The sequence below is a fragment of the Saccostrea echinata genome, unplaced genomic scaffold (genome assembly GCF_033153115.1).
Source record: "Saccostrea echinata isolate AGI-Se365-2 ecotype Australia unplaced genomic scaffold, CSIRO_AGI_Sech_v1 ptg000052l, whole genome shotgun sequence".
Lineage (NCBI taxonomy): Eukaryota > Metazoa > Mollusca > Bivalvia > Ostreida > Ostreidae > Saccostrea > Saccostrea echinata.
Genome location: NW_026889801.1, coordinates 8,874,604 through 8,894,885, shown reverse-complemented (window position 1 = coordinate 8,894,885; position 20,282 = coordinate 8,874,604). Strand labels below are relative to the sequence as shown.

The following is a 20,282-nucleotide window of genomic DNA, read 5'->3' as shown; positions in this document are numbered from 1 at the left end:
TTGTCTCTGTTTTAATTACAACGTCAATCACAGTAACTTTTTTCTTTAGATCCCTTCATTTCTTATTTGTACATAGTTACATGAAATCCATGCACGGAGCTACACCTGTCAATCAAAATTGTAAACTTCTGGTGCCACGGAAGCATTTCCCCTGTGGTGTAAAATATTCTTTAGGTCAATTCTAATTTTACGCTTTTATAGATACAGTGTAATATTTCGAAACAACGTTTTAATTAAGGCTGAAGATGCATGCTGTGAATTTATCAAACTTGCAGTCCTAACTGACGATCCGTTCTTACATGTATATTATAATTAATCAGAGAGTCCAGTATTTGTGACAAATTTTGATTGAGATTTCACTTTCCCTTTAGGATAAAACGATTCATTAAATAGATTATGCATATGAGATGGATAGCTGTACTACATATAAATGTATACTTTTCACTTTGTAACAAGAATCTGTCATTGACAATTAAAAGTGAAGAGTTTAGGTAAAAGACTTTGACAAATGACAAGTTATTCCTTCTTAGTCACTATATAGCTTAAAGCTATATGGTCGTGCCCACCCACCCCCCACCCCCCGCGCAATTATGTTTTTATTTATTTTTTTTTTTTGGCTTAGATATTAAAAAAAAATTATTGTTTGTGCCCCGTCCCAGAAAAAAATGAAATTGCGTTCTACAGGCTTAAGTCAGAACATGATTTTCATAATGATAATACATTTATCAAAATGTTTCTACTCCTACGACTCGTAGTTGTGGTTTCGTATACCACCACGTCGCCCGCGGGGTGCAGTGGTTTGAGTGTTTGCTCTAGAGTCGCGGAGTAAGGAGTTAATCTTTACGTCGTGGGTTCGACTCCCTCTGCGGGACGTGGAGACCGGTCCTTTGCATGAGACCGTATAAACCGAGGTCCCATGTAGCAGTAGATGCTGGGACGAAAGAGATCCCTCACTGCTCAATGGCCTTGAGTGTCGAGTATAGGTCTGAATTTGCAGCCCTCCACCGGCAAGTGGTGGCGTTTCCATATGAGTGAAAAATCTCGAGAGGGACGTTAAACAACACACAAACAAACAAACTATTCCAATACGGGACGTGGAGACTGGTCCTTCGGATGAGACCGTATAAACCGAGGTCCCGTGTAGCAGTAGGTGCTGGGATGAAAAAAATCCCTCACTGCTCAATGGCCTTTGAGTGTCGAATTTACAGCCCTCCACCGGCAAGTGGTGGTTTTTCCATATGAGTGAAAAATCTCGACTGGGACGTTAACACACAAACAAACAAACATTTTCACTACAGAACGTGGAGTATGGTCCTTCGGATGAGGCCGTATAAACCGAGGTCCCGTTTAGCAGTAGGTGCCGGCATGAAAAAAATCCCCCACTGCTCAATGGCCTTGAGTGTCGAGTATAGGTCTGAATTTGCAGCCCTCCACTGGCAAATGCTGGCAGCTCAAGGGACGTTAAACAACAAACAAACAATCAAACAAACATTTTTGTGTCGCCTGCAGAGCAGAACAGCACTTAGCGATCAATTTACCTGGCGTCTGTCTTGCTGTCCGTCCGTCTGTCACACCTTATATCTCGAGAAATGTAAGAGGTATGGGTTTGATAATTTGCACATATAGCTTGACACTATGGCTTTTGTATTTTTCCATGGCTTCCGACCTAGATATCCTTGAACTTGACCTTTGACCTACTTTTCAAAATAACCAATAATGCCGATATACAACTTCTTTTTGATATTTATGAGGTAAGTCTATGCTATTTAGAATGTGCACTGTTTGTCATAAAACATTTTGAAAAATACCAGCGTTACAGTTCACTTGACCTTGACCTTTGACCTATTTTGTAAAATATACTGCGGAGGGTTAAATTTAACTTATGTCTTTTGAAATTACAGAGGTAGGGTTTAATAATTAACAGTTATACATGTTTATGATCTCATGACAATGTATTTTGACAGTGTATGAAATAAAGAAACCACAAAAACTGAAATTTAAGTACTATGAAAATACAACGGGATCGGTATTCCAAAATGGATGGTGTAGACTGACAATTGCTGATATGAAAGACTGAAGCCTCTTTCGAAGGATTGTTGAAATCACGTACTTAAATAATTTATATATAATTATTATAATAAATTTATTCAAATTTCATTAATATCCATTTTAGCTTTCAGGGGTTAAGGATTTGCATTTCTATTTGATTGTTAGATTCTATCGCAGTCTTACTATCCCTGGATTGTTTTGTTTTGTTTTGTTTTTGTTTTTGTTTTGGCATGAACTATATTCAATGCCTTAGCAAATAAATAGCTGATAACTTTTAGATTTAGTTACATCTTTAATGAAGCTAAAAGCAGGCGACACATGCGTTCCTGGGAACACTCTATAGTTCTGTAAGAAATCAGTAAAGATAATTAAGCAGAGATTTTTGATGAATAAAATGGGTTTTTTTTAACCTTTTTAATAACGCTGACTATACATGCATGTATGGTCTGCGTTATAAAACATGATGTGATAGGGTAACGTAATGCACCTTGTACACATACTCAAAGATGCCGACGTTTTTCAATATCGAAATTGGACATAAAACATATATACAATAAAATTTGAAGCCAGCGAGTTAAAAGTAATAAATTACAACTATATGGAAACGAAATTAAAAAAAAGATGTGTAAACTTGTCAAGTTGGAAACACTCAGAATGGGTATTGTTGGTATCATACAGACTGTGTCATGGCCTTGACTCAAGTTCAATGTCACTAAGAACAAGATGCTTTTACTGGATGTGTGGTCTGAAAAAACATGTGTTAACTTGTCAAGTCGGTAACACAGATAGGTTTGCGTCATAACCAGAGTGTGTCATGGCTTGACGCAAGGTCATCTGGACAAGTTCAAGGTCACAAAATAGAAAGTGTACATTATTTTATTGTCTTTCTACTGGCGAAGCATTGCAAGTTGATAGTCCCTTAAAAGATTATTTATCATCTTAGAATATGGCATGACCTTGACTCAAGGTCACTGCTCCAACGGAAGACCTATTCGTTGCTCTGCAACGAGCTCGGCTCTAGTTTGATATACAATTAATATGCCTAAGACTATTCAATTGACAAAAAAGCCAACTTTCCACGAACTTTTTGGACAACCGTCGTAGACATACTGTGAATTGTACATCAGAGAGAGAGAGAGAGAGAGAGAGAGAGAGAGAGAGAGAGAGTTCCTGCAATGAAATCTGTCTTACCCGGGGACACATTCTCTTAAAATGCATGGCGCATAAATGAAATGTTTCCCAGCAATTTTGTAAACATTTTCCCTCGTCCTCTGATTTGAAACAACAACAGCAGCAACAAACAATAATTATTGTTGAGAAACCAACAAGGCATGGCATAAGTACTTCCCAAAACCAATCCATTATTGTCTGTTCAAATAGTAATGTCAATTTGGCGATCGGGATCTATAAATCTCGTAATGCTTGTTACAATTGTGTCTTTCACATTCTATTCTCTTTCTGTTAAACAATTAATATAATACTTTATATGAACAAGGGAGAGGACACTTTACAGGACTCCACCATTAGTTATATTTCGATCTTTTGTGTATAGATTTGTGTTATCGATATCTTGCTCAATGTTCAATCAATCAAATGGACAAAAAGGCCATGTTGTCAAATTCCTATGGTCATACGTAGTGGTGGGCAGTTAGTATAAACAGTTCCTATACGTTTAAAACGGTGTGATATTTATCCTGGCCTGGAAACAAACTTGATCTACACTCGCGTTTGATCTCCGGATCTATAGCCACTTTTTGGCCCCCATTTTCACTTAAACTGATAAAATGTGCGTAATATGGTTAATTGTATTTATATTTTATTTATGGATATTAGCTTTTGAAAGAAAGTGATGTAACAAAAGTGTAAAGAATTGCAAAAGGATTACATATACTAGTATTTCCTACTAGTCCTGGGAAAGATTTAATTGGTGTATTAGTATTTCCTTTTTTGCCAGCCCTGTTCAAAAAGAGTTGAATTCAATGTCAGAAATATACTTTTACATGATTTACCACTTATTAATTGAAATTTTTTTTGACAATATATACAAAATAATATATCAAAATTTTCATCTTTATTACAATCAAGATATCTACTTTGACTGGTTTAATAAGCCATTTGAAAATAAAACACAATATCGAGAGTTGTATGTCTACTAATAACAACTCAAAACTTTTATTTTAAATTGCAGAACAATGGATTGACCTCTGCTATTGACCAATCAGAGTAAGCGAATTAAACAGAATGCAAGAAGTCGCGGTAATAAATTCAGCATAACTTTAACTCCAAAGCTAAGACAACCCTATAACTTGGTTATTTATTTGTAAAGACGTTTTCGTTGGAACTAAAACTGGCGAGTTTTTCTGTTTACCTGTATACGACTTAGTTTCAGGTTAGATAAAAAAACTAAGTTTTTGACTGGCTCGTGCAAACTTTTTTATATGAGCTAACCATCAGAGAGCACAATTCTAACCCCGTCAAAGTCAGTCTAATCGGTTAAGAGTTTTTGTGGAGCGGAGCTAGTGGATCAGAAACCCTTGACCTGGGAAGATGAGTATTTCATGGTCAAGGGAATTTTGTGTTGTTACCATATATGAAAAAAGATCTGATATGCATTAGGCACATTCAACTCGAGTTAACTGTGCAGCGTGGGATAATGTTTGTTTGTTTATTATTGTTTAACGTCCTTCTCGAGAATTTTTCACTCGTATGGAGACGCCACCACTTGCCGGTGGAGAGCTGCAAATGTTGACCTATACTCGGCACTCAGGCCCATTGAGCAGTGAGCGATCTTTTTCGTGCCAGCACCTACTGCGATACGGGACCTCGGTTTATACGGTCTCATCCAAAGGACCGGTCTCCACATCCCACAATGGGATTTGAACCCGCAACGTAAGGATCAACTCCTTACTCCGCGACTCTAGAGCAAACGCTCTAACCACTGCGCCACGCGGGCGACGCAACGTGGGATAAATGGGTCAACTAACAATCAAACATCTACATGTATACATGTTTGCAATACTTCTTTGTCTTGCTATTGGTCTCTTTGAATCAGATTTGAAAAATGATTTTTAAAGTATACTGATACATGGAATAGAGCGGTAGTCAATTTACCGAAAGGCTAGGAAACAAACATTGCTACTTTTGATTTACAAAAGCATTCCCAGTAATCGATCAGGAACAATTGGAATAACCATAATGTGTTTACAAGTATTAGCTTTCCTAAAAAGCTTGTCTGACTTGAGCAAATTTATTTTTACGCAAAGAATCAAGAAAAGTTTATTCAGTGTAATCAACATGACTCTGAGTAATGAAATGAATTCTTTTGCTAAGAAACAAAAGTTCAATTCAGTGGCATAAACATAAAATAAAACTTGAACATGAATTTATTCTATATACACTATATTACTTGTAATTTCTTTTTTTCATGAACGTAGGAACGGAGGAGGGGTGTGCCCCCCCCCCAAATAATTTTGCCGATTTATACATAGCTATTTTATGCTTGTGTCCCCTAAATCAGGAACATGTACCTATTAACATCTGATAACTTTTTAAATGCTCTATAAGGAGTTTTTCCCTGATAATGTCCACCCTAAACTGAAAATTATTTTTTTCAAACGGGCCTGTTCATGGATACAAAGATATAACCAGTGCTTTTAAAACAACACATAAAAATCTAAACATCAATTGGTGAACAATTTTGATAATTAAGAAATGTTTTATTAACAAACCAAAAATAATAATAAAAAAAAAATAAAATAAAAAATAAAAGCGTTACAATTTAGCTAACATCTTTGCATTTAAGCAAAAGACTGTTCAACATCAATCCTTCACTTTGATATTTTTTTAAGGTAGTCCGATCCTCAGGTTCTGAATATCAGCTTTTAAGTAATTGAAAATGGTCATAAAAATATCTCTGATTTCACAGAGTAACGTAAAATTTACCCATGGTTTTTCTTCAAAGTTCATCATTAAAGTTAATCATATAAGGAAAATTATCAAATCTCAAATATATTTTCAGGAAATGCGAATAAAAACACCAGCTATACATTTTATAATTGAAAACTGATCAACAAATATATATATTTTAGGATAAAAAAATATAGGTATCCAGGCATTTTAAGAAAATTGCATCTTTTTATGCTTATACAGTATTTTAGATCTATTTACTTCAGTTGTTATATAAAACATAGTGTAAGATACCTGTGTTATCATTGCTAGACATCACATATCACGTCTAATTTCATATCATGCTAATAAGCATTGGTATCTAATGCTAGATTAAAGAAAACTCGATTTCTCTAAAAATTAATTAATTTTTTTCTTTTATGGGGTACAAATGTCAACTTTTTAAAAAGCCATTTCTAAGACTTCAGAGAACCTTGAATCATATTGAGATGCATAAAATCAAAATTGTTGCACGAAAAGATCTCAGTTTTAAGCTTCATCTTGAGACTTTTTAAATAAAATAATAAATTTAAGAGTTATCCTTCCTGGCTGAAGATCGGATATCCTTAAATATATGAATATATCAAACGTCTGCAAGTAGACTTATAAAAATTCTAAAGGTAGAGAGACTTAGTATGCATTGATAATAAGCATCCATTAGTTAATCTGATAAAGATAATCAACAAGTGTTGACCTGACCAGCTTCATTCCTTCTGTTTTGCTGGACATGAATGATGCATTCGAGAATGGCCAAATGTTATGTAATCTGTAATGTATGATGTGATAATAATGACATCAGCTCCAATGCTCTGGCTTATTTTGGGTGTTTAGCATGTTTCCTTTACTCCTCATGCTCTCCAATTGATAGTAAATATATTATGAAGTTTCCAAGATCAAGTTATCACAAGAATTCTATTGAACAACTTGACCAACAAGCCTTGGCTAAATCTAGTACTGTCTGACGCCATGGCGTTTACCCCCGATACGTTTAAAATTTAACACACCGAGAAACGCATTATTTCGAAATAAGTGAAAGAATGGTGAAAGAGTATAGACGTCTGACCTGGTTTTGGTGAGCACATTGCACACTTTGTCGCTAGTAGAGAAACATACACATTAATGTGGAGTTGGTGTTGCTATAGTAATTCAGTTAGGGTTCGTACCCCTTAAGCTTATTTCGCCAAGTGTGTTTCACCCTCTAAAAAGTAAACTGTTATATATAACAGCTAGATGATAGTTCCCGCATCCGATTAATTCACTAAAAGCGAGTTACTGTTAGTAGGTCCTTATAATGTTTTTGTTGTAAATGATTTTATGAACCTCATTTGTTCAAACGAGAATTGAAATTTTGGAAAACCAGCGATGAATTTATAAACCGAGGCAAGCTACTGACAAATAATTTGATGTAATAAGGACTTCAACAGCCCAAGTCAGCTATTCTTATATTCTTCGGTCATTAATATGACCTTGTTTGTAAAAATAACCAATCGTTGGGCCGTATTTTGTCTTACGTGTTTGATACCATTTGTTAGGTCACTTGCTTTTATTCTAAATATGGCTACAGAATACTCGGTAAACTGATACCTGATCAATACACAGGGCTTACGGCGGATGTGATCGGTCGATAGGTCACTCTTACATCATGTACTTCTCTTAGGTATCTGATCCCATTTCCGGTGTTTCCTGCAGGGGTCCGTGTTTTTGCCGTGTTCGCAGTTCGTTTTGTTTTACTATAGATTTATGAGATCGATCGCTGTTCGTTATCTTCACATTTTACACTCTAAGCAATTATCCAGGGTATACCTTATGAGTTTTGAAACAAGGTGGAAATGTCTTATATTCGCTGTTATTATATTTAGCAAAATATCATATTAGCCTTAGGTACATCTTATTCAAAAATATGCATGAATTTAGTTCTCTAGTGTTCAAAATGACTATCTCCATGTTTCAGATTAAAGGTCAATCATTGCAGAACGAAGATAGTACCTAAAGCCCCTGTCACTCTGTCACGATTTTCGGCTACGACAGAGTACGAATTGAAAAATCGCAGTAATTCGGCGTTAATCGTAGGATTTCTTCCTAATTCCTGTTTCATTGCAGCAAATCGCCAAACGCGGCGATTGTTTTGAGCATGTTCAAAACAATCGTGGCCACATTATCCGTAGGCGATCGTACAGCCATCGCAATGCACTTGTACACATATTCGTAGTAAATCTTCGACATTCGTAGGGCACTCGCAGAACTTCGTAGAACTTCCGACGCTGCGAGTGTCCTACGACTTATTTCGAGTGTCCCACGAGGTTCTGCGAGTGTTTCTCGACTCAAAAGGAATGTAGTACGATTTTATGCGAATATAATACGAAAACAGGCGATTGACGTCGAGTGCAATACAAGTACCGTGCGAGTGAACTACGAATTAGTGCGACTGTACGCGTTGACTATAAAAGAAGTTATCTGATGATTACCCTGTCAAAAATCAAAAAGCCGTCAAGAAGAAAGGGTAAGAAAACGCAAAAAGAAACAGGAAAAAACATGTAGTCCTGAAATTGAAGAACGTGGTGATTTGACTAAAGATCCAGAAGAACCACCAGAAGAACCACCAGAAGAACCACCTCCACCAGAAGAATCAGAACCTTTACAAAAAAAGAGGCGACAGAACCTCAATTTTAGTGAGGAACAAGAGGCAGAAATTGTAGAATGACTAAAGAACCCCCCTATATTTTACACTAAAGGAGCAAAAGAATACAAAGATACACAAAAAAGCAGTGCCTTTGCCAGGAGAAGGCTTAACAAATGGATGTTCCAGGCATGAATTTTAAATGGAATGATTTTGGGAAAATTGTTACACTCTTAATATAGTAGTTTTTTTTTTTTTTTTTTTTTTTTTTTTTTTTTTTTTTGTTAATTTACATTACACCTTTGTTTTTTTTTTAGTGGAAAATTTACAAATCTGGTATAAAAGCATGTGCATTATGTATGGAAAATTGTCTCAATCAAAATCAGGTGACGTTCGTAAGGAATTTACAGAGAGAGACAAATGGGTCAAAGAGTCATTTTCTTTTCTATCCAGCCATATAGTTCGTGTAATCAGTAGACAAGCTGTAAGTGTAAGTATCATTACAATACTCAACAATATATCTACTTTTTTCTATCTATATTTGATAAATGCTTTTAATTGCTATAGTTCCAGATAAAATTGGTCCTGGACAGCTCAGATAGACCTGACACACCTCAAACGTTCGATGGTGATAAGGAAATTGAAAATGAAGAAGACAATCAAGAAAATCAACCGAGTACCTCTTCCAATATCACTAAAAATCCAAGCTCTACAAACTTGCCAAGCATGAAGATACGTACTGCAAAAAAAAAGAAACCAAATACCAGAGCTATAGATTCGGACATGTTAGCACAACTTAATGAGAGGGTGACGGAGACAAAGACATAGTAGAACAGAATTGACGAGCTCGTGAAGTCAGCAGATAATCCCCGCACAGCTTGGGCAAATTGGATTAGGACCATGTTTCCTTATATCCATGACGACTTGTGGGAACAACATCTTCGTCAATCTTTCGACAGTCTCCTTTGGTATTATTCGGAGTCGAACAGAATACGACGACAAAGAGAACAGGCCTCAAATCCGACAGGTTTAACATCACTTCAGCAACAGCAAAGAGCAAGTGAAGAACAGCGACAAAGTTGTGGAGGTTTTCAACCAATCAACTGGGACACAACACAGCCTCGTTATGACCAAAAACAACAGGTCCAGTCAACCCCAAGATCGTCCTCAAACTCCTTCCATATTAGCTCATTTCTAAACAACCTTCAGTCAGAAATGCCTTGTGATGAATCTATCCATCGTGCCAAAAATCAATAATATAGAACACTCAGAATTGTGAACATTGCTTTTTATTTACAGATTAATTAAGAAAAACATAACTTTTTTTAGATTTGCTAATTGCTCCTTATTCAGGGAATGAATAATCATAAATCATGATCGGTGTTTCATATTATTTTTATCGTTCTTTTCATTACAAAGTACATTGTAAGGTAATCATTAAAGTTACTGATAGAAATACGATTCAGCTGTTTAATTGTCAGTATACACATACAAGTTATTACGAGTGTTTGCAATTTATATCTGTGTTTTATTTTCTAGTATGTTCAGAGAATGAGTATTAACACTGTTGAATGTTTCACGTTTATTAATACACAATAAAATTAAAACAATATCCTGATCCATTTGTTACATTTACAATAAATCGGTCGTCAGCAGAATCATCAGAACACACATAAAAAAATCTTTTAACTCATAGTCATTATATCATATCATTCTGCCAGGGAACCGCCCCAATGGCTGAATTGTAGTAGTGCTTAAAGTACAGCCTCTGTATCTTTGCTGCTGCTCGATTGCATCAAACAACGTTGTTCAAATTTGTAAGGTTTGCACATTCTTTCCAAGATCCCGGAACCACGTGATGAGGCCAAGATAAATAAATGGTGTGTTTCCTATTCCAACCTGAGAAAAAATAAGGTAGGTAGGTAGGGAAAACATTTTATTTTAATATTTTACTGGCAAGCACGCTACCATTTTACCCCGGGGCAATTGCTGTCAAAACATTCCTGATTAATGTGTATAGGATATGCATTTTCTGAAACACAAAAGTGATCGAAATTAGGATTTCTAATAGTTAAACTAATAGTTAAACTGGGATAGTTTACGCCTGGGAAGATATGCGCGGATAATTTTTTAGGGTCGGCTTATATATTTTAGGGTCGGTCGGGGAACCGGAAACACACAATTTATTTATCTAGGCCTGATTCAGGTCCTCCTGAACAAGATTTTCGTTTCGGAGATTTGGAAATCTCAATCTCATCAAATTATGAAGACAGCAACATGCTAATACAATAGATGAAATAGTCTCTGGTTCTTGGCGCATGGGAGCTAAAAGGCATTGCCATCTGTTGGCGAGTATTCCAAATGCATTTTCTACAACGCGCCTTGCTCTGCATAGTCTATAGTTTAATATACGCTCTTCCTTGGTCAAATTCATTCTTAGGAAAGGTTTCATAAGCCATGTCCTGAGAGGGAAGGCGTCATCACCAACAATGAAATAGGGGTGTTTCTGTTATCATACGGTAGAGGGGCTTTTGGAAATCCATTTTTGATGACATCTTTTAATTCCGAGTTGTTAAATACAGTAGCATCCGATACCGTTGGCACCTACGTCAACCCAAATAAATTTATAATCAGCATCAACAAGCCCCATAAGAATAAGGGAGTGGAACCCTTTGTAGTTGTAATAAAGTGAACCTCCGTTTCGGGGGCATTTTATAGCAATGTGCTTTGCATCCAAAGCACCAAGATCATGGTCCAGGTTCCATCTAACTCTGTACTGCTCAGCTATATAGTTATCTGTTGCCACTCATCTGTAGTTGTTGGACATGCAATTACTTCATGAGCATATTCCGCTATTATACTTTCACAAACTTCACGAACCAGCAAGGAAATCGTATTATGTGGAACTCGAAATCCATACATCAGACTTGTGTATGACTCACCTGTTGCTAAATAGGGAAGTGTAAATGCCAACTTTAATCCAGGTTCCAAAGCCTTTTTGAACCATGTGTCTTGTTTTTGTAATCTGCGATTCAATCTGTCTACAAGCTCTCTAAACATATCTGGCTCCATGCTTTCTGAGGAAGTTTTTGAATGATAATACATTCTCAGTTTCAAGTTCTCTCATCAAATGATCAAAATATCCATACTGAGTACGTCTAGTGATCCATGGTCTTATCCAGTATCTTCTTCTTCGCCTATGTGGACGCTCGTTGTGTAATGGGCAACATCGCCTCGTCATTTTCTGCAATATTCTGTTCAAGTTCCTCCAAATATCGCAGCAGTTGAAGCCTCCGCACTGTAGCTATTGCCATAATTATCCAACTTCCAATTGATGCTTAGAATTTCAAGCAACCATCTATATATGTATCCTCAAACCATGTATATTCGTATGAACACATCATTGTTCGTAGGAATATCGTCTATGCATCGTACAGACTCGTAGTTATTCGAAAAAGCATCGTATAAAATCGTGTCTTATCATACATATTCGTATTAAGATCGTATTGCGTTCGTTATGTGGCCGTCCCTGTTCGTATATTACTCGCCAAAACTCGTTCTGTTATCGTAAATGCCTCGTACATTGATGAGTGGACACCATAGTCGCATCGTGGCAGACTCAAAAAAATCACCTTCTGTCAAAAAAAACAAAACAAAACAAAACAAAAACAAAACAAAAACAAAAAAACAACAACGCAGGGCTAGCGTGGCGAATGTCGGCGATTTCTAATTTTTAGTAAATCGTGTAAAATCGTAGCAAAAATCGTGACAGTGTGACACGGCCTCGAATGACACTACATTTCATAAAATTTCCATGCCGTTTTTTTTTTCCATTGTGCATAAAACTGCAAGGGCTTATAACCTTCTCCCACAGTTTGTCAAAAGTAACTCGAACCTTTGAATTCAAGGTTTGTGACACAACCACAAAAACTAGACAAGATAAGAAACGTACTGCACTGTACATTTAGTCGAACAGAACTGCAAGGCAGACCATGTATGTATTAGTCTTCATTGGACTGTTCTCTTTAGTGACAGGTGCCCCAGGGGAGAAGAGACAGGTAAAGAAAACATCCTCAAAACCCTTTCTAAGAAAGAGAATTTTTTAAAACTCGTTTGATTTGGGTAAATTTGTTGTAACACGTCCTAAGAGAACTGCAATACGAACAGGAATTCCGAATAAGAATAAAAGGTTATTATTAAAAGCATTCATATTCTAACTAACATATATCATTATATATATTTACATCCACTGGATATTATCTCCTTTAACGAAGGTCATTTATTCATTCGTAAACGCCGCTAACCGTTTTTTTTTTTGCAAGCAACCTGTTTAGATTTTCTTGTGCAGTGTACTGTTCAATCAATGAAACATACAACGGCGTACACTAAGCACTAATAATCCAATATCTAACGTACTTAATATGATTATTTATAAAAACATAAAATAAACAATAAATTGTTTTTTGTTTGTTGGCACAGGAATTAACGGTTGCAGCTATTGCAGAATAGCTAAGGTAATATGTATTTTTTTTCCCGAAGCTGCAACACTTATTCCCGTACCAACAACCAAAGAAAGCAATTTATTGTTTAACTATTCCCGGTGTCATCATATTTTAAATTGGATATAATGCAGCTTTGATGACGTATACTGAATCACTCGATGACATAAAATGAAATATATGAATGTGAAATTCTTTTTTTTTAAAGACCAAAAAAAAAAAAAACCCTATTAATTCCTGTAGATTCTAGAATAGTTTTATACATGTTATATGCAAATAAGCCTAAAAAGTTAACTCATTTTAATAACATTTCAGGATGAGCACTATTTTATGGAGAACAAATGTTCGATGTCAGACCGAGACGCTAGCTGCCCACACGGATATTGCTGCGCGTATGACGAGTTTTTCCGCATCATCTACTATTGCAAAAAATTAGGAGCTGTGGGCGACTCCTGCTCAACCGTGGCCAGTGACGCTGACTGCCCCTGCGAAGAAGGCCTTACATGCGTCCCCACTGTCCAAGGAAGTACTTTTGTTACTATTTATGGACACTGCCAGAAGCCTGCTGCATCCACTAATGCTGGAACAACGAATAATGGACACCACGAACCAAAACATGGATGACATTTCTGAAAGATCTGAGATAAATTCTTTGTAGCAAACAAAAAATAGTTCCTTACCCCTTGCCTTTAAATCTAGCACACCCATATGTTAGTATATAAATTGAGATTTCATTTTTCATCTTATTAATGAAATCCCTGATAATAATTAGACATTCGTTTGTGTCTGTATGCACTTTTGACAGCGATGCGGACACGGTATGTATCTTTTAGTTAAGAACATACAGTAGCGTACAACATACTTTATCGATAAAGTATTCAAATTGTTGCAGAGGTGGCAGATAACAGGAGGCACTTGTCTTTACTTGAAGGCCTAAAGGTCAAAGTCAAAATAAACATGAATGAGAATTCCATTTGACCTTACAGTCTCAACCTAGATGTCATGTAAGGGCGGAGCAAGCGGTAAATATAGAGAATGTAATTACTGTAACCCTGTAAATTAAAATTAATAGCAGTTTCTAAGTAGTAAGAGAAAAAGAACAGGGGCAGTGATTCGTATTCTAAATGTGAACACTATTTCAGTTTATTATGCAAGAACGTGCATTCTTTGAATACAACAAGAAGATGACCCGCTTTCCGCTGTTTTTTTTAATCTGAAGTTATGCGTTCGGTAAAATGACCACATTTCAAGAAATTTTAATATGCTGAACAAAATCACAATATGTAAATCGGCATTCATTTTACATATCCCATAATGAGAATAATACAAAGCATGACAGAAAGGTCACAGAGTAAAAGTTCTACAGCCAGACATTGATAACTTCGTGCGAAAGAAATTATGATGTAATATGCAGTTTGTACTTAATTCTTGTCTGTTAAGTTTTCCTTAAAGTACGTGTGTAGGAGTCCAATTATAAATTGTCTTTCAAGCGACAATCACTGAGTTGAGAGGGAAAAGATTTAAATGCTTCATCATGATAATTTGGCCTTTGTACATGTAACCTAGCTTGTGTTTTCAAATCCAATATATTTTTGTGTTTGGACGACTTGAGTAACCATCATGGTCTTTCTGACATGCATGTATTTGACATTGCTATAATTCTAGACACGTGAACATGTACGAGGGTTGTCCGGTTAAATCGTGGACAAAGCGTTTTAATTGAAAAATAATGGGCGCACTAAGCTGAACTTTTCAGCAAATGTTTAACATATTTAAGTGCATCTTAATATTTTGGATAAAAAATAGACAAAAATATTTTATTATACTTCAATGTGCACAGGGTACGGTCGTACGGCGCACGATCAAGAGACCAGGGTTTCATCAGAGAGTACACGAGGTTGATTTCGAAATAAAAGTAGTAAACAGTTGAGGATGAGATAAAAATTATCCTATTTTTAATCCACTATCTAATATGTTGTCTTTTGGAAATTTTCAAGGCTTTTGCTTAATGTTTGGCAGTTTCCTGAGCATTTGAAATGGGAAAGTGGTAATCACAACACACGAAAAATTTCTACGTTTGATGACGTTACGGCGCACCGGAGAGCAGTTCAGTTTGATTTAGATGTAGTAATGAAGCCCTAAGAGTCTTTAAAAACTACTGAAGAAAAAATATAAAAATATCACTAGGTCTTTATTATACAAGTAAAATGGGAGTTTTCTAAGAGGAAGCTTTTTGATCGAGTTCCCGGGTAGAACAAAACATACGGACAAACAGCTAATGGCAATAGCGAAAGACGCTGTTACTGTAGACCGTCGATATAAGGTAGCCAATTTTTAGTTGAATTATAGTGAGAGTACTGTCCATTACTTACTAATAAATCTTCAGAAGGTCCCATGTGCTTGCAAAATTGGTTCCTCGTCTGCTTTTTGAGGAATAAAGGGAAACTCAAGTACATGTAAGTGCATCAATGAATTTCTCGAATTTATGTGGGGCTTATGCGACTTTTTTTTAGCAAAGAGGAAACGTTGACGCTGCTTTAGACACTTTGACGTTATCATGGATCCGTGCGCCGTAAGGAGATACCACACATAACATAAAATCTCATATTTTCTTTATTTGAGCATATATCTACTTGAAAATTGCTATGTATATTGATGAAAAATGTACTAATGAGTAGTGAAAATTTTAGAACGCAGTGATGATTAATTTTCACGCTAGACAACTTGTCCACGATTTTACCGGACAACCCTCGTATATATGCCGAACTTGAATCTTAATATAGTTCCTTCGCAAAAATGGGACTATTATGAAAATTGGTGTCTTATGTGTTTCTGGAGGCTGTATTGTTATAATCACAGCAAATATAAAAGGTGAAAAGAAAATTCTCTAAAGGCTGTTTAGATGCCCAGCAAGTCTCATTTAAAATTTCATCAACGTGGCACAGAAAACCATATTCATGTAACACATGGGTTCCATTCTCTTATATAGCTTTTAATAAAAATATTTTCACTTAAGGAAGCTCTATAAATACTGCACACTAAAGAGTTCTACTTATTAGGTAGTTTTATGCAGTGAGATTGATCTGTCCTTAGAAGTAAGATAGCAAAAATGCTTGTTTACTGTTAATTACACAATTTATAATAGATTAAAATATTCTTGTTAATATATTAGACCAAGAAAAAGTAAATAAATTCATTATTTCCATTAGTCTTTCCAATGTAAGTAAAGTGATTTCTGTTCACGAATAGTCCATTGTCTTTGAAAATTTTTCCTGCGGAAATAAGGCAGGTACCCTATGTTGAAAAAGAATTAAATAGACTCAATATTCACACTTTAACATGATATATTTTTATCCAAGTCCAAAAGGCACTTTTTGTTAGTGCTTAGAGCTTTCTTAACTGGAAACTCGAAACCTCATAGGTTATTGCTAATAATTAATAAGTTGAATGCACTAATCTATAAGGTTCCATCTGGAACTTGATGAACTTCGTGTTCTTGTTTTGGAGACAGCGAAATGTGAATCCTGAAGAGTGTTTTGAAAATAAAATTCAAGGTGCTCCAAAGGGTTTGGCATTATATATATAAGTGGTCATTATTTCTAGAATGTTTATAACCGTGTGTTCAAACAGAAGGATAGACTAACACTTACATAAGTAGAAACAGACATCGTATGAACAGAAAAGGTGGCAAACTCTCCTTTGGGATATCAGAGTTCTAGTTTTGTGCCAGCATTCCGGGTATAAGCCACATCTCTGCGTATACGTCGAAAGAGAAACATTACTTATACACATTCCCGCGTCAAAGATTGTAACACCGTGTAATAACCCCTCGGACTATGTTCCCTTACTCGGAGTTTTTGTCTATAGTAACAGGAATATGACCTCAAGACTTCAAGGATCGTGTCAGACATAAAAATTAAGACGAGATAAGAAAAGCAATCATTGCACAATTATTTTAAAAGGATTATAAAGAAGACCATGTTCATTTTGGCCATCATCGGACTGTTCTCACTAGTGGCAGGTGCCCCTAGAGAAAAAAGACAGGTAAATTGGGGGAAAAAAATGATTTTCTTGTAAATTAAATACTGATGTTATTCTTATTTGGAAAAATCAACGTTAATCTTAACTTACTATCTGAGTGTTACATATTCACTGCACCAGATCACTGTCCAAAACTATTTCTATAAGGAATGGCAATTTGAAGATTAGTACACCCATCACAGTTGTGGTAATACTAATGGTACTTTGATAGTACTTGTTATTTGACCCGATGTGACCTTAAATGTCCTACTTAATGGAAATGTGGTATTGGAAACAGATGAATGTCTTCAAACATCAATTTCTGTCCTACGTAAGAGGGCTGGATGGTTGAGGCCACTTAAGACTAATTCAACCATTAAAATTTTGTTAATTGAACGCAACATTATTATTTTATATTTAAAAAAAAAATTTGCATTTGCTTTGTAAAAACTCATGTGTGAGAAAATATTTGATTTTGGGGTTTGAATAGTAGCGAGAAATATTAGATTCGTATGTCTTGTATAGTTCTAAATTTATCCAATTTCATTCGTTGTTAATGCACCAAAGTAGGTAATTGCAAGGAAGGGGCCATTTGATTTTCGAAAGGGGGATATGAAAGTCATACGATCGTGAAAAAAATAAATTAAGAATGTTTTCCCTCATAAAACTTTTTAAATTATGCAATTAATTAGTTAAAACCTCATGACCAAACAAATGTTCTATAATAAGCTAATACACTTCCTATTAATGTTATACATTAAAATCAAATATTTCATATATATGGGAGCAGCTCTAAAAAAAGTGGCACTGAAAGATTGAAAACAAATAATCTGAATAAGGTTCTGTTCTAAATTAAAAATATGGGTTCATTCAAATTGTTTCTCATTTCAGACTCAAATTTAGCTTGACACTAGCGAAACTTCAACCGGAACAGTTTTTTTTCAGACTTAAAAGAAGAAATTAAATAACTGTTCTGCAACCAGGCTTATTAAGCGTTTCTATATTCGGCAAATCTCAAGAGACAAGACAGCTTAGTTTATCCTTAAACGTTTGTATGCTGTATTTCAGGATGAAAGCTATTTCATGGAGAATAAATGTTCGATGGCAGCCCGCAACTCCAGCTGTCCTGCCGGGTATTGCTGTGCTTATGACGAGTTTTTCCGCATCATCTACTACTGCAAAAAACTAGGTGCCGTGGGTGAGTCGTGTTCGACTGTTTCCAGCGATGCTGACTGTCCGTGTGAACCCGGACTCGCATGTGTCCCGACAGTTCAAGGGTCAAGTTTTGTTACTATATATGGAAGATGTCAAGTAAAGTCTCAACCCACCACTGCTGCTATGACAACAGATGGCCCTGTAACGTCAGATGGCGCTGTAACGACGTATAGTCCTACAGGCAATCCAACAGACAACAAAGGACATAACTCGCCTCACGTGACACACAAGCCCCACCAAGGATAATCATGTACATTTGTCATTTCTTTTATAAGAACTGAAAATTATATACTATAATATAGCAAGAATAAAAAAATTGTCTTGATAAATATATAGTCAGATACAATGCGCAAATCTAGAAGGAGCGGGTCGGGGCGGACCCCCTGGGATTTTCAGAGTTATTAGATTTCTATGTAAAGAAACAATATAGATGATCCCCCCCCCGCCTAGGAAACACACCCCTTAAATGGCAAATGGCTTCATTTTGTGAAGAAATTTGACTTAGGAAAGTGACACGTCAACACCCCCCTCCTCACCCCGCCCTAAATACGTTTTTCAGGCTTTTGCAGGTTTTTTAAAATTTGTTTTTGTTTGTTTTTTAAGAACAATTCCGGGTTAGACATTTGTTTGAGTGCATGGGTGTTGAGTCCCCTGAAAAAAAAAAAAATCCTGGACCTGCGGAGGGATGCATGCACTAAAACAGGTCTTTGAAAAAGCATTTATATACATATTTATTGTTCGTATTGGTTTTAAAATGGACCTAGATATTCCTTCATTTTTACATACATAATCAGAGGATAAATGGAAATTATTCATAATGTGATTTTAAGAGAGTATTGACGAGAGATTAGATGCATTACACCTGAGGATCTGGATGTTTACATTCCCTAAAAAAGTCACTGAGTGCAAAATACATTATACAGTATGCAGGTAGAACAATAAACGAAGAAAGGGCTTTTGTCATGGATTATTTCTACAGATGCCATATGAATATATCCGATCTTTTAGAGACTTTCAGACTTTGATAACCTCTTAGGGCGTATAATTCCTGTGAATATCACAAGCAGCATATATGATACAGGACTAGAAACATGAATTCCCAGGAACTCCACACAAGATTAAAAAGTATTAAACTTATGGTTACCTTGGGTTAGGTCTAGCTGCTAAATGTGTATAATGTATAGATTTTAAGGAAATATATACTATTCCTTAAGTGTTTTCCATCTTGGAAATCAAATGAATGATCTGCATTCGCATTAGAGAGGGCCATCCGTTGTATATATATGGATTTTTTTTTTTTTTTTTTTTTTTTTGCCAAAAGCATTATACTACAAGTATTGTTTGACTTGAATAAACGCACGAATGGTATATATGAATCTTAGGCGTTTGATTTCATGATGGTGTATATTTTGTGTATTGTGTGTTTTTCTATGTCTGTCTAGATACACTCATTACAATAAAAATAAGCATTTTTAAAAGAGATCATATTTCTGTATACAAAAAGACATACTATCTCTTTATGTACAGACGCGGAATATGATATCTTTTCAAAATGCTAATTTCAGCGATTATTTGACTTTCTATATACAGAATGATGTGATATCAATAGGTCACTTGTAGCTTCTACAATTACGACTCTCTATGTTCAAAATCATTCAAGAGTAAATAAAGTTCCTTATTTTAGCTGGTCACGCAATCCATTAATTCCGATCCAAACTCCACTGTCTGATGAGTACAAATCTACACAGATACTGTAGTGATCATTTTAATTCAATTTTAATCTTGCAAAATTCTGCTGTAAGAAGCACAAAAGAGCCTGGAAAGGGGGGGGGGGGTTCCACCCTACTCAAAAAAAAAAAAAAAAAAAAAATCCGACCCGAAAATTTTTCGAAGAAAAAAACATACCTCGGGATGAAAGGGGGGCTTACTTTCACTTC

At 35.7% G+C, this 20,282-nt stretch overlaps 3 protein-coding genes across 3 annotated transcripts in view; 2 read left to right on the top strand and 1 right to left on the bottom strand.

Annotated features, from left to right (window-relative positions):
- Window positions 1-20,282, bottom strand: part of LOC133203839 (baculoviral IAP repeat-containing protein 2-like) — a 267,667-nt gene that overhangs the window by 100,764 nt on the left and 146,621 nt on the right. The window lies entirely within an intron of this gene.
- Window positions 12,555-13,844, top strand: LOC133204094 (uncharacterized). Its single transcript, XM_061339855.1, has 2 exons — window positions 12,555-12,669; window positions 13,426-13,844. The coding sequence occupies exons 1-2, from the start codon at window positions 12,604-12,606 to the stop codon at window positions 13,732-13,734; spliced, it is 375 nt and encodes a 124-aa protein (XP_061195839.1). The 5' UTR covers window positions 12,555-12,603; the 3' UTR covers window positions 13,735-13,844.
- On the top strand, window positions 16,915-18,591 carry LOC133204219 (uncharacterized). The gene is made up of 2 exons (XM_061339963.1): window positions 16,915-17,154; window positions 18,199-18,591. Exons 1-2 carry the CDS (start codon window positions 17,089-17,091, stop codon window positions 18,589-18,591), a joined length of 459 nt encoding a protein of 152 aa, XP_061195947.1. The 5' UTR covers window positions 16,915-17,088.

Bases quoted from the DNA above. Each gene is read 5' to 3' on its own strand.
- LOC133204094 (XM_061339855.1), top strand. From the start codon at position 12,604: ATGTATGTATTAGTCTTCATTGGACTGTTCTCTTTAGTGACAGGTGCC. The intron at 12,670-13,425 runs GTAAAGAAAACA...ATAACATTTCAG, and splicing joins CCCCAGGGGAGAAGAGACAG to GATGAGCACTATTTTATGGA.
- LOC133204219 (XM_061339963.1), top strand. From the start codon at position 17,089: ATGTTCATTTTGGCCATCATCGGACTGTTCTCACTAGTGGCAGGTGCC. The intron at 17,155-18,198 runs GTAAATTGGGGG...GCTGTATTTCAG, and splicing joins CCCCTAGAGAAAAAAGACAG to GATGAAAGCTATTTCATGGA.